We start from the raw sequence: 14,027 nt of genomic DNA, 5'->3' as shown, positions 1-14,027 counted from the left end.
CACAGTGTTGGTATATATTTGCAATAAATGAATGAATAACATGCCTGTTTCTTATATGATAGTTTTGCTAGATATCTCACAGTTTCCCTACACACTTTGCATTTTTCTGTTTCCAAACCTTTATATAGTTCATGCTGTTCGATGTTTTGAATTTGAGAGATTAATGCTTAAGTAATGGAAAGGTATAGAACAGAGCTAGATTGTTCCTTGAGAGGTTAATGCTTAAGTAATGGAAAGGTATAGATCAGAGCTAGATTGTTCCTGAATGTTTTGGGAACACAACTCTGGCTTTAGCTCATTCAGGTAGCCTTGGGCATAGTCCCACTTACTGATCCTTCAAGGCCTACCTCCAGTGCTGTATCTATAATAAAACCTGTGTTTCTCTGAGTTAGAATGACTCTCAAGGTCTTCTCTGGATTCCTATTACCTCATGACAGCTTTGAACACATTCTGTATATGTAAAGTTAATAAAGTGGATGGTAATAAATGGTTCCTGAGAAACCAGGACACTCTCACTTGCAAATAACAGAAACTCATGAAACTTAAACATAATAGAAACTAATTTTAAAGAGGGAAACTCAGTAGCTTAAGAAAATAGAAAATCCAGGAGCAGAACTGGCTTCCAGCATGGCTGTATTCAGGAACCTATCTCTATCCCTATCTGTGTCTTTTGGCCTGCTTCCTTTTGTTTTTGCTTCATTCTTAGGGAAACTTTTCCATATGGTGGTAAAAGGACCATTGGCAGCTTCAGGGTGTGTGACTTTTTTCTATTTGAATAACTCCAGCAGAAAGAACACTTCTTTTTGCTGCTAATTTTACCAGATGTCCTGGGACTGATGTCCATTGATCTGTCATGGGTTACTTTTTAATCTGTGAACCACTCACTCTGTGGACAGGGGTATTAATATTCTCAGTAGCTACTTCTGAATGGTTTGCCAGCTTTTGGAGCCAAAAGATGGAGGCAACTCCACCCAGATCACATGGACTAAGGAGAATCTAGAACCTGCCACCAAAAAAAAGGAGAAATGGATACTGGTCATATCCATATCAAGAACAGTAGATGTTTTTCACAGTGTGCTGGACACTGGATGTGGGTGTGCAAAGCCAAATAAAACACACTGTATCCTATAATACATAGTTTAGTTAGGAAACAGATAAGAACAAGTACAGTAGAGGTCATTCTTACCAGAACATAAAGTGGAAAATGGTAAGAGATAAGGCTGGAAAAGTGGGTAGGGTCTAGGTCATGGAGACCTGTTACATCATGTAAAGAGCATGATCCAGCTGATGAGGAGCAATTGAAGGAAAGAGGAATGGTCAACCCTGGGCTTAAGACAGATCACTGGTAACATTATGGAAGACAGATTTAAGATAAACAGATCAGAGGCAGGGAGACCAGTCATGAAGTAGATCTGAACTCAAGTAGTGATAATAGGGAGGAAGAAGATGGGAAGGAAAAGGATGAAGAGGGGCTTGGATAAAATCAGACCATCTTGGTGATTGGTTGGAGAGCAAAAAAATCTAAGATGGTCCCTATATTTTGGCTCAAGTGACTGGTATATGGCAGCACCTCTAAAACTTTGGGAAATAAAAGAGGATGAAAAATTTGGGGGTAGGAAGAGAAAGACAATGAGTTCAAAGTTTTTACTTGTTGTATGTATGATACCTGCCGAGTATTTTGTCTAGCAGGCCTTTGGAATAAGTTTTCAGGAGAGATCAGGGATAGAAATAAGGATCTAAGAGTCAACAGCAGGCTGAGGATAGTTAAAACCACTGGCGTAGGATGGGTAGAGAGGGAATAGGATGAGACAAGTAGAGCGTGAAGGCTAGAACTCCAAATAATATTGGTGTTTAAGAGACTGGGCAAGTAGGATCAATATATAAGAGAGACTGAGGAGGAATGAGAACAGAAGAAAGTGGGGTCACAAAAAACAAAGAAAACCAAAGAAACAACCCAAAGATTCATTATCAGGAGAATGGATAAATTGTCATATATACAATCATGCATTGCTTAATGATGAGGCTATGTTATGAGAACTGCATCATTAGGTAGTTTTGTCATTGGGTGAATATCAGAGAGTGTACTTACATAAACCTAGCTATTGTAGCCTATTACACACCTAGGCTGTATCATATAACATTGCTCCTATACAAAACTGTACAGCATGTTATGGTACTGAATAGACGATTGCAACACAATGGTATAGAAAAGGTACAGTACAAATATGGTATTATAATCTCACAGGATCACCATTGTATATGTGGTCTATTGTTAAGCATCATTATATGGTGTATGACTGTATATAAAATGAAATACTACATAGCAGTTAATAATATGAATGAACTAATACATTCAACAACATGGATAAATCTAACAGACATTATGTTGTACTTAAGAAGCCAGACACAAACTAGAATGAACTTATATTTTTATTTTCATGAATTTTAAGATCAGGCAATATTAATTTAAAGTGAGCAGAAGAGTAGTTGTCTTTGGGCAGGAGGAGGGGGTTGTAGTTTGAACAGTTTTGGCCAGCAAGGGACATGAGGCGCCCTTCTAGAGATGAGGAAATGTTCTATATCTTGATCACAGTTTCACAGGCATATACACTTAATTTCTTAAGCCATATCCTGAAGATTTGTGCACTTTATGTAAATTATACCTTTTTTTAAAAAAAAAGCTGATTTGAGGCCTGGTGCAGTGGCTCACGCCTATAATCCCAGCACTTTGGGAGGCCAAGGTGGGTACATCACCTGAGGTCAGGAGTTTGAGACCAGCCTGGCCCACATGGCGAAACCCCATCTCTACTAAAAATACAAAAATTAGCCTCGTGAGGTGGCAGGTGCCTGTAATCCCAGCTACTTGGGAGGCTGAGGCAGGAGAATTGCTTGGACCCAGGAGGCGGAGGTTGCAGTGAGCCGAGATTGCACCATTGCATTCCAGCCTGGGCGACAACAATGCAACTCTGTCTTAAAAACAAAACAACCGGAACCCAGGAAGCGGAGGTTGCGGTGAGCTGAGATCGCGCCATTGCACTCCAGCCTGGGTAACAAGAGCGAAACTCCGTCTCAAAAACAACAACAACAACAACAAAAAAAAAACAAGAAAAAAACACAACTGATTAGAGAATTTCAAAAAGAAATGATGGACAGCAATAAGTGTTGTTGAATCTAGTAGGATAAGGACTGAAAAGTTAGGTGGTATGTTCAGGTAAGAACAAGAGCCCTGACTTCTAGGTTGCTATTGTGTTCTTGGTAGGTGCACAGTAAATTTGGTGAACTGAATTGAATTGTTGATGGACAATACTTTTCTTATTTAGGCAAGAAATACTGCCCACAAATGGATCAGGATGTCTCTGACCAAGCCATTAGCAGAGAATGAAGAAGGAGAAAAACAGTTGGAAGCAGAAAATGCTGAGCAAGTCAACAGAAATTCAATAGAGGTAGCCAAAACAACTAAGACTTTTTTGTTTGTTTTAGTAGATTTGAGATGTATCACAACCAAGGACCCAGGTTCCTATTTTTTACACTGCTATCCATAATTTCAACCTTGTGATCTAGGATTGTAGCATCTTAGATCCAGACTATAAGATTAAAGGAGTAGTGAAGAAAAAAGAGAGAAAGGATACATATGTGTTTTGTCATGAGTAAGTTTCCCAGAAACTGCCACCTGACACTTTTCATCTAAATCATTTGGCCAAAACTTAGTTACTTGGTCACACCTGACTTCAGGGGAGCCTTTGTTTTTGTAGCTATGAGCCCAGCTGTAAAATTACATTACTACTGTGGAAGAAGAAGAGACTTTATTGGGAGTCAACTATTAGTCTCTGCTACAAATCCTGCAGTATGAGAGACGTAAAGTGGTATCATGTCCACCTGGAAATGTTTTGTTTTGCTATGCTTTGTTTTGTTTTTCCATCCAGGATATCCATGCGTTTGCAATCCAGAGCCTAGCTGAACTTACTGCCTGCTCAATTGAACTATTTCACAAAACAGCTGCATTGGTTCTGCATGGAAGGAAGCAGGAAGTGACAGCCATAGAAAGGAGCCAAACTCTTTCCCAGTAAGTATAATGAGAATTTCTCTAAATGATGCAAATTGCCGGAGTTTTCTTGGCCTGTTTCCAAAGTTTTATAAGCATCTCTCTCAAGAAACCGTTCATGTGATGCCCATCCACATATTCGACGGTTTGTTCATTTTGGTTGTTTTTTTCTTTTCATTGAACCATAATAAATCAACATTATAAATCTGCCTTTTTCTCAATTAACCAGCTTATGCTCTGAAAACTATTTCTTTACAGATTATTAGTTTTAATAGGAATGTAATTTGGTGTAAGTGAAAACAGGGAAGAGTTCTAAGAACCTCAGTTCTCAATAATAGTTCTTATTGAGTGCTAATTATATGCCAGGTGCCATGCTAAGGGATTTACAGGTATCATTTCTAATTTTTATGACTCCAAAAGTAAATGATTAGTCCTGTTTTCATCATGAGGAAATGCAAACTAGAGGAGTTAAGTAATCTGTGTTGTATGGCCCAGGATTTAGATCCAGGTCTGAGTGTCCTTAACCCATTCTTTTTTTCTCATTGTATTGCTGGTTTGTACAAAAATTTTCAAAAATAGTAGAGTATAGATAATCATAGGTGGGGAAGAAAAAAGACCTGTAGTTTCTAAATAAATCTCCTGGTTGAAATAATGAGAATTTTCATTGGAAAAAAAAATGTATGAGAGTGCCTATTGTCAGAACTGGGAGGGGCTGTCAGTCTTTTGCAGACTTCCTCTTTACTTGCATCATCAGCATCCCACTACAGCATCCCATAATAGGGGGCTCATTTGTCTTCTTGAACATCCTTAAGGATGAGAGACTCCTAAAGGAGTCTGTTCTATGGAAAAGTAGCTAAATCTGCTACTTGTAATGTTCTTTGAAATGTGGTTCACTCCCTCTCTGAATTCATGTCTACTCAAATGCCACATTTTTAGAAAACCCTTCCTTCACCACAAAGTCTAAAGTAGCATCTCCCACCATTCTCTGTCCTTTTACCCTGCTTTATTTTCTTAGCTTATATCACCACATAGCACGTATATTTATATGAATATATATGTGCATATGTATACATTTATATGTGTATATATGTATATGTATATGTGTATAGTCTCTCCCTTAATTTAGCAAATAAGTTGGAATCCATGAAAACTGGGACTTGTTCACTGATAATCCCCATTGCTTGAAAGACTTTAAGTAAATAAAGTCTGGCACATAGAAGACTTTAGGTAAATATGATTAAAGATGGACTAATCACTTTCGGAATTGTTGTAAAAATTAGAAATGAGACGTAAATCCCTTAGCATGGTGTCTGGCATATAATTAGCACTCAGTAACTAATAACTATTATTAAGAACTGAGGTTATTAGAATTAATGAATACATATTTTAACTTTTCTAAATGGAATGTAGGGTCTTTTAACTATGATGTTGTCTTCTAAAATGCATTTTCATTATTTTCTATTTGATGTAACTTGAACATACACTGCTTTCTAGAGGATTTTATAGAGAAATGTTTTTCTAAGGACTGAACTTCCTTTTTGTGTAGCATGAGTGCCTGCTCAGATGGGTCTTCTTATGTATCAGGTGGCTGATTTAGGCATACAGTAGTATACCCCCTTATCTGTATGGGTTATGTTCTAAGCCCCTAGTGGATTCCTGAAACTGTGGATAGTTCCAAACTTGATTGCCATCATTTGGAACACATTCCATTCATGTCTTCCATTAACAAATTTAATGCCTTTTCCATCTTTAAAAAAATTTTTTTTATTGATATACAATATTATATAAATATTTATGGGATACATGTGAGTGTTACATGCATAGAATATTTAATGATCAAATCAGAGTATTCAGGGTATTCATTACCTTTAGTATTTATCATGTCTATATGTTGGTATCATTTCAAGTCCTCTAAGTTACTTTGAAATGTACAAAATATCATTGCTAAATATAGTCACCCTATTTTGCTATCAAACATTAGAATTTATTTTTTCTTTCTAACTGTATGTTTGTACCCGTTAACCAACTTCTCTTCATCCGCACCTACTCACCCATCCACCATTCCCCATTTCTGGTATTACAATTGTTTTATTCTCTATTTCCATAAGATCATGTTTTTTTTAGCTCCCACATATGAGTGAGAACATGAGGTGTTTGTCTTCCTGTGCTTGGCTTATTTCACTTAACCTAATGACCTGCAAAATATACATATATACTTATTTATATTTATATTTATATGTATATCACATTTTCGTTATCCATTTGTCAACTGGTGGACACTTATGTTAATTCCATATCTTTGCTATTGTGAATAGTGCTGAAATAAACATGCAGGTGCAGGTATCCCTTTGATATATTTATTTATTTTCCTTTGGCTAAATACCCAGTAGTTTGGTAGTTCCATTTTTATTTTTTGAGAAATCTTCATACTGTTTTTTCATAGTGGTTGTACTAATTTACATTCCAACAATGTATAAGTGTTCTCTTTACTTGGAATTGCTGCCAGCATCTATTTATTTTATGTGTTTTTTTTTTTTTTTTTTGAGATGGAGTCTTACTGTGTCACTCAGGCTGAAGTGCAGTGGTGCAGTCTTGGTTAATTACAACCTCCACCTCCCAGGTTCAAGTGATTCTCCTGCCTCAGCCTCTTAAGTAACTGTGATTACAAGTGTGTGCCGCCATGCCCAGCTAATTTTTATGTTTTAGTAAAGGTGGGGTTTCACAATGTTGGCCAGGCTGGTCTCAAAATCCTGATCTCAAGTGATCCAGCTGCCTTGACCTCCCAAAGTGCTGGGATTATAGGAATGAGCCATCATGCCCAGCCACTTTTTGTCTTTTTAATAATGATAACCATTCTAACCAGGGTGAGAGGATAACTCACTGTGGTCTTGATTTGCATTTCCCTGATGATTGATGCATCAGTGATGTTGAGCATTTTTTCATATATCTGTTGGTCATTTGTTCTTTTGAGAAATATCTATTCATGTCCTTTGCCCATTTTTTAGTGAGATTTTTTTTCTTTTACTGTTGAGTTGAGTTCCTTTATATTCTGGATATTAATCCCCTGTCTGATGAGTAGTTTGCTTTTTTCATCTTACTCAGTACATATCACACACTGTGACTATAACTTTTGCAATTAGTGTTGCAACAGCATAACTAGCATGATTTCTTTCTCCTCACAGTTTTATGGATGGAAGATTCATTCTTATTGTAGATCTTAGCTGCCTCAGCATATGATTTTTTTTTTAATTAAGTCAAGATCTTTCACCTTTTCCCTTCAAGGAAGCACTTTATGGCTTCTCTTTGGCATATCTGAATTGCCAGCATCACTGCTCTTGGGCTTTGGGGCTGCCTTAGCCCATTTAGTGTTACTGTAACAGAATATCTGAGGTTGGGTAATCTACAAATAAAAGAGGTTTATTTAACTTATGACTCTGGTGGCTGGAAAGTCCAAGAGCATAGCACTGGCATCTTTTTGACTTCTAGTGAGAGCCATGTACTGCTCCACAACATGGTAAAGAAGCAGAAAGATGAATGGGTGTGTGCAAAGAGGCCTGCTTCAAAGACTGAACTTGCTTTATAAAAACGTGCTCTCTAGGACCTAATTTATTCCCACCAGAGTGAGATCTCACTGACTACTGTGATATTGCATTAATCCATTCATGAGGGCAGTGCCCCATGATTCAAATACCTCCCACTTGGTTCTACCTCCTAACACTGCCATATTGGGAATCAAATTTCAACATGAGTTTTGGAGGGGATATATCAAAACCATAGCAGGGGCCATTATTAAGTAAAATAAGGGTTACTTGAACATAAACACTATGATAACACAATAGTGAGTCTAATAACAAGATGGTTAATATTAATAGCTGACTAATGAGTGGGTACTGTGAATATGCTGCACAGAGGGATGATTTATGTCCCGGGTGGGATGGAGCAGGACAGAGAGATTTCATCATGCTACTCAAAATGATGTGCAATTAAAAACTTATGAATTATTTATTTCTGGAATTTTTTATTTATTATTTTCAGATAATCGTTGACCATGGGTAACTGAAACTGAAGAAAGTGAAACCATAAAGGGGGCTACTGTATTTACTCCCTTGAAAAGCTGTCTTCTTTCACATTTAGTACCAGGAGTGATTTGTTCTAGTCTGAAAGTTGTTAAATATAGCTTCTTTTTTTAAAAAAAAACAAGAAAAGAAAAACATTTCTGACTTTTCTTTCTTCCCTAGGGTGACAGTTGTGTTGTGTAAAGAGTTGTCCTCTCTGTCTAAAGAGTTTACCACCTGCCTAACAACCGCTGGGGTAAGAATTCATGCTTCTTATTAGACTGCTTGTTTGGTTTCTTTACCAGTTTAATTATCATAAAATTTGCTCACTTTAAGTGTACAATTAAATAGATTTAAGTTTTTAGTAAATTTACTGAGTTATGCAGCTATTTCCATATTCTAATTTTAAAACATTTTAATCAGACTTTCCCAAAACTCATACAATCGCCATTCCCTTTCCTTCCACACTTCCCCTGTCCTAAGCACCATGAGTCTGCTTTCTCTCCCTATAGGTTTGGCTGTTCTGCATCTTTCACATAAACAGGATTATACAATATGTGGTATTTTGTGTTTGGTTTCACTCACTTAGCATAGTGTTTTTGAGGCTTATCCACATTGTAGCATGTATTAATACTTCCTTTTTATTACCAAATAATAATCTGTCTTATGGATATATGTCACATTTTATTTGTTCATGAGTTGATAGACATGTGGATTATTTCTGCTTTTTTGCTATAATGAATAATGTTGCTGTGAACATGCATGTGTGTTTTTGTTTGAATATGTTTCCATTTCCTTGGGTCTGTAGATAGCTAAGAGCGGAATTGCTGGGTCATATGGGTGATATGGATCATTAAGGAATTACCAAACTGTTTTCCAGAGGGGCTGCACAATTTTACATTCTCACAGCAATGTGTGAGGGTTCCAGTTTCTCCATATCCTTGCTAATACTTGTTATTGCTTGTTTTTATTTGAGCCATCCTAGTGGATATGAAATGGTATTTCATTGTGGTTTTTTTTTTTCTTTTTTTGTTTTTAATTGCATTTTAGGTTTTGGGGTACATATGAAGAACATGCAAGATTGTTGCATAGGTGCATACGTGGCAGTGTGATTTGCTGCCTTCCTCTCTTTCACCTATATGTGGCATTTCTCCCCGTGCTATCTCTCCCCAACTCCCCATCCCCCGCTGTCCCTCCCCTATTTCCCCCCAGCAGACCCCAGTGTATAGTGCTCCCCTCCCTGTGTCCATGTGTTCTCATTGTTCAAAACCCGCCTATGAGTGAGAACATGCGGTGTTTGATTTTGTGTTCTTGTGTCAGTTTGCTGAGAATCATGGTTTCCAGGTTCATCCATGTCCCTACAAAGGACGTGAACTCATCGTTTTTGATGGCTGCATAGTATTCCATGGTGTATATGTGCCACATTTTCCCTGTCCAGTCTATCATCGATGGGCATTTGGGTTGGTTCCAGGTCTTTGCTATTGTAAACTGTGCTGCAATGAACATTCGTGTGCATGTGTCCTTACAGTAGAACGATTTATAATCCTTTGGATATATACCCAGTAATGGGATTGCTGGGTCAAATGGAATTTCTATTTCTAGATCCTTGAGGAATCGCCACACTGTCTTCCACAATGGTTGAACTAATTTACACTCCCACTAACACTGTAAAAGTGTTCCTATTTCTCCACATCCTCTCCAGCATCTGTTGTCTCCAGATTTTTTAATGATCACCATTCTAACTGGCGTGAGATGGTATCTCAATGTACTTTTGATTTGCATTTCTCTAATGACCAGTGATGATGAGCATTTTTTCATATGTTTGTTGGCCTCATGTATTTCTTCTTTTGTAAAGTATCTGTTCATATCCTTCACCCACTTTTGAATGGGCTTCTTTGTTTTTTTTCTTGTAAATCTGTTTTAGTTCGTTGTAAATTCTGAATATCAACCCTTTGTCAGATGGGTAAGCTGCAAAAATTTTTCCCATTCTGTCGGTTGCTGATTCACTCTAACGACTGTTTCTTTTGCCGTGCAGAAACTGTGGAGTTTGATTAGGTCCCATTTGTCTATTTTGTTTTTTGTTGCCAATGCTTTTGGTGTTTTGGTCATGAAGTCCTTGCCTACGCCTATGTCCTGAATGGTTTTGCCTTGGTTTTCTTCTAGGGTTTTTATGGGGTTAGGTCTTATGTTTAAGTCTTTAATCCATCTGGAGTTAATTTTAGTGTAAGGTGTCAGGAAGGGGTCCAATTTCTGCTTTCTGCATATGGCTAGCCAGTTTTCCCAACACCACTTATTAAACAGGGAATCCTTTCCCCATTGCTTGTTTTTGTCAGGTTTGTCAAAGATCAGATAGTTGTAGATATGTTGTGTTGCCTCCGAGGCCTCTGTTCTGTTCCATTGGTCTATATCTCTGTATTGGTACCAGTACCATGCTGTTTTGACTACTGTAGCCTTGTAGTATAGTTTGATGTCCGGTAGTGTGATGCCTCCTGCTTTGTTCTTTTTGCCTAGAATTGACTTGGCTATTCAGGCTCTCTTTTGATTCTATATGAAGTTTAAGGTGTTTTTTTCCAGTTCTGTGAAGAAGGTCATTGGTAGCTTGATGGGGATAGCGTTGAATCTGTAAATTACTTTGGGCAGTATGGCCATTTTCACGATATTGATTCTTCCTAACCATGAACATGGACTGTTTCTCCATCTGTTTGTGTCCTCTCTTATTTTGTTGAGCAGTATTTTGTAGTTCTCCTTGAAGAGGTCCTTGACGTTCCTTGTTAGTTGTATTCCTAGGTATTTTATTCTCTTTGTAGCAATTATGAATGGCAGTTCGTTCTTGATTTGGCTCTCTTTAAGTCTGTTATTGGTGTATAGGAATGCTTGTGATTTTTGCACATTGATTTTGTATCCTGAGACTTTGCTGAAGTTGCTTATCAGTTTCAGGAGATTTTGGGCTGAGACGATGGGGTCTTCTAGACATACAATCATGTCATCTGCAAATAGAGACAATTTGACTTCCTCCTTTCCTAATTGAATACCCTTTATTTCTTTTTCTTGCCTGATTGCTCTGGCTAGAACTTCCAGTTCTATATTGAATAGGAGTGGTGAGAGAGGGCATCCTTGTCTAGTGCCAGATTTCAAAGGGAATGCTTCCAGTTTTTGCCCATTCAGTATGATATTGGCTGTTGGTTTGTCGTAAATAGCTTTTATTATTTTGAGGTACGTTCCGTCAATACCTAGTTTATTGAGGGTGTTAGCATAAAGGGCTGTTGAATTTTGTCAAAAGCCTTCTCTGCATCAATTGAGACAATCATGTGGTTTTTGTCTTTGGTTCTGTTTATGTGGTGAATTATATTTATAGACTTGCATATGTTGAACCAGCCTTGTATCCCCGGGATGAATCCTCCTTGATCATGCTGGATAAGCTTTTTGATGTGCTGTTGCAATCGGCTTTCCAGTATTTTATTGAAGATTTTTGCATCTATGTTCATTATGGATATTGGCCTGAAGTTTTCTTTTCTTGTTGAGTCTCTTCCAGGTTTTGGTATCAGGATGATGTTGGTCTCATAAAATGATTTGGGAAGGATTCCCTCTTTTGGATTATTTGGAATAGTTTGAGAAGGAATGGTACCAGTTCCTCTTTGTATGTCTGGTAGAATTTGGCCGTGAACCCATCTGGACCTGGGCTTTTTTTGGGTGGTAGGCTCTTAATTGCTGCCTCGACTTCAGACCTTGTTATTGGTCTATTCAGGGTTTCGACTTCCTCCCGGTTTAGGCTTGGGAGGAGGTAACTGTCCAGAAATTTATCCATTTCTTCCAGGTTTTCTAGTTTATGTGCATAGAGTTGTTTGTAATAATCTCTGATGATGGTTTGAATTTCTGTGGAATCTGTGGTGATATCCCCTTTGTCATTTTTTATTGCATCTATTTGGTTATTCTCTCTTTTCTCTTTTATTAATCTGGCTAGTGGTCTGTCTATTTTGTTGATGTTTTCAAAAAACTAGCTCCTGGATTTATTGATTTTTTGAAGGGTTTTTCGTGTCTCTATCTCCTTCAATTCTGCTTTGATCTTAGTTATTTCTTGTCTTCTGCTAGGTTTTGAGTTTTTTTGATCTTGCGCCTCTAGCTCTTTGAATTTTGACGACAGGGTGTCAATTTTAGATCTCTCCTTTCTTCTCATGTGGGCACTTATTGCTATATATTTTCCTCTAGAGACTGCTTTAAATGTGTCCCAGAGATTCTGGTATGTGGTGTCTTCTTTCTCAATGATTTCGAAGAACATCTTTATTTCTGCCTTCATTTCATTGTTTATCCAGTCAACATTCAAGAGAAAGTTGTTCATTTTCCATGAAGCTGTGCGGTTCTGGGTTGGTTTCTGAAATCTGAGTTCTAACTTGATTGAACTGTGGTCTGAGAGACTGTTTATTATGGTTTCTGTTCTTTTGCATTTGCTGAGGAGTGATTTACTTCCAATTATGTGGTCAATTTTAGAGTAGGTGTGATGTGGTGCTGAGAAGAATGTATATTCTGTGGATATGGGGTGGAGAGTTCTGTAAAATGTCTATTAGGTTTGCTTGGTCCAGGTCTGATTTCAAGTCCTGGATATCCTTGTTAATTTTCTGTCTTGTTGATCTGTCTAATATTGACAGTGGAGTGTTAAAGTCTCTCACTATTATTGTGTGGGAGTCTAAGTCTTTTTGTAAGTCATTAAGAACTTGGCATATATATCTGGGTGCTCCTGTATTAGGTGCATATATATTTAGGATCGTTAGCTCTTCTTGTTGCATTGATCCTTTTACCATTATGTAATATCCTTCTTTGTCTCTTTTGATCTTTGTTGCTTTAAAGTCTATTTTATCAGAGATGAGAATTGCAACTCCTGCTTTTTATCGCTCTCCATTTGCCTGGTAAATCTTCCTCCATCCCTTTATTTTGAGCCTTTGTGTATCCTTGCATGTGAGATGGGTTTCTTGGATACAGCACACAGGTGGGTTTTGGCTTTTTATCCAATTCGCCAGTCAGTGTCTTTTGATTGGGGCATTTAGTCCATTTACATTTAGGGTTAATATTGTTATGTATATTTGATACTGCCTTTTTGATGCTAGCTGGCTGTTTTGCCCATTAGTTGATGCAGATTCTTCATTGTGTTGATGCTCTTTACCATTTGGTATGTTTTTGGAGTGGCTGGTACTGGTTGTTCTTTTCTATGTGTAGTGCCTCTTTCAGGAGCTCTTGTAAAGCAGGTCTGGTGGTGATGAAATCTCTGAGTACTTGCTTGTTCGCAAAGGATTTTATTTTTCGTTCATTTATGAAGCTAAGTTTGGCTGGATATGAAATTCTGGGTTGAAAATTCTTTTCTTTGAGGATGTTGAAAATTGGCCCCCTCTCTCTTCTGGCTTGTAGGGTTTCTGCTGAGAGATCTACTGTGAATCTGATGGACTTCCCTTTGTGGGTAACCTGACCTTCCTCTCTGGCTGCCCTTCGCATTTTCTCCTTCATTTCAACCCTGGTGAATCTGATGATTATGTGCCTTGGGGTTGCTCTTCTAGAGGAATATCTTTGTGGTGTTCTCTGTATTTCCTGGAGTTGAATATTGGCCTGGCTTGCTAGGTTGGGGAAGTTTTCCTGGATAATATCCTGAAGAGTATTTTCCCGTTTGGATTCATTCTCTTCGTCACATTCGGGTACACCTATCAAACGTAGATTGGGTCTTTCACATAGTCCCATATTTCTTGTTGACTTTGTTCATTCCTTTTTACCCTGTTTTCTCTAATCTTGCTTTCTCGTTTTATTTCATTGAGTTGATCTTCGACCTCCTATATCCTGTCTTCTGCTTGGTCTATTCGGCTGTTGAAACTTGTGCATGCTTCGTGAAGTTCTTGTGTTTTTCAGCTCCATCAATTCACTTATATTCCTCTCTAAGTTGTCCATTCTCG

General features: G+C 37.8%; 1 protein-coding gene across 2 annotated transcripts in view; it reads left to right on the top strand.

Moving 5' to 3' along the window:
* Window positions 1-14,027, top strand: part of FAM114A2 (family with sequence similarity 114 member A2) — a 53,891-nt gene that overhangs the window by 30,830 nt on the left and 9,034 nt on the right. For both annotated transcript variants that reach the window (XM_064366542.1, XM_012458650.2), the window contains exons 10-12: window positions 3,321-3,443; window positions 3,924-4,063; window positions 8,281-8,353. In XM_064366542.1, coding sequence (XP_064222612.1) covers window positions 3,321-3,443; window positions 3,924-4,063; window positions 8,281-8,353 — 336 coding nt within the window. The remainder of the gene's footprint in view (window positions 1-3,320; window positions 3,444-3,923; window positions 4,064-8,280; window positions 8,354-14,027) is intronic.

The sequence above is a fragment of the Aotus nancymaae genome, unplaced genomic scaffold (assembly GCF_030222135.1).
Source record: "Aotus nancymaae isolate 86718 unplaced genomic scaffold, 86718_ANA_hifiasm-v0.15.2.pri h1tg000064l_1, whole genome shotgun sequence".
NCBI lineage: Eukaryota > Metazoa > Chordata > Mammalia > Primates > Aotidae > Aotus > Aotus nancymaae.
Note: the sequence above shows the minus strand (reverse complement) of the source record. Positions and strands in the feature narration are given on the sequence as shown.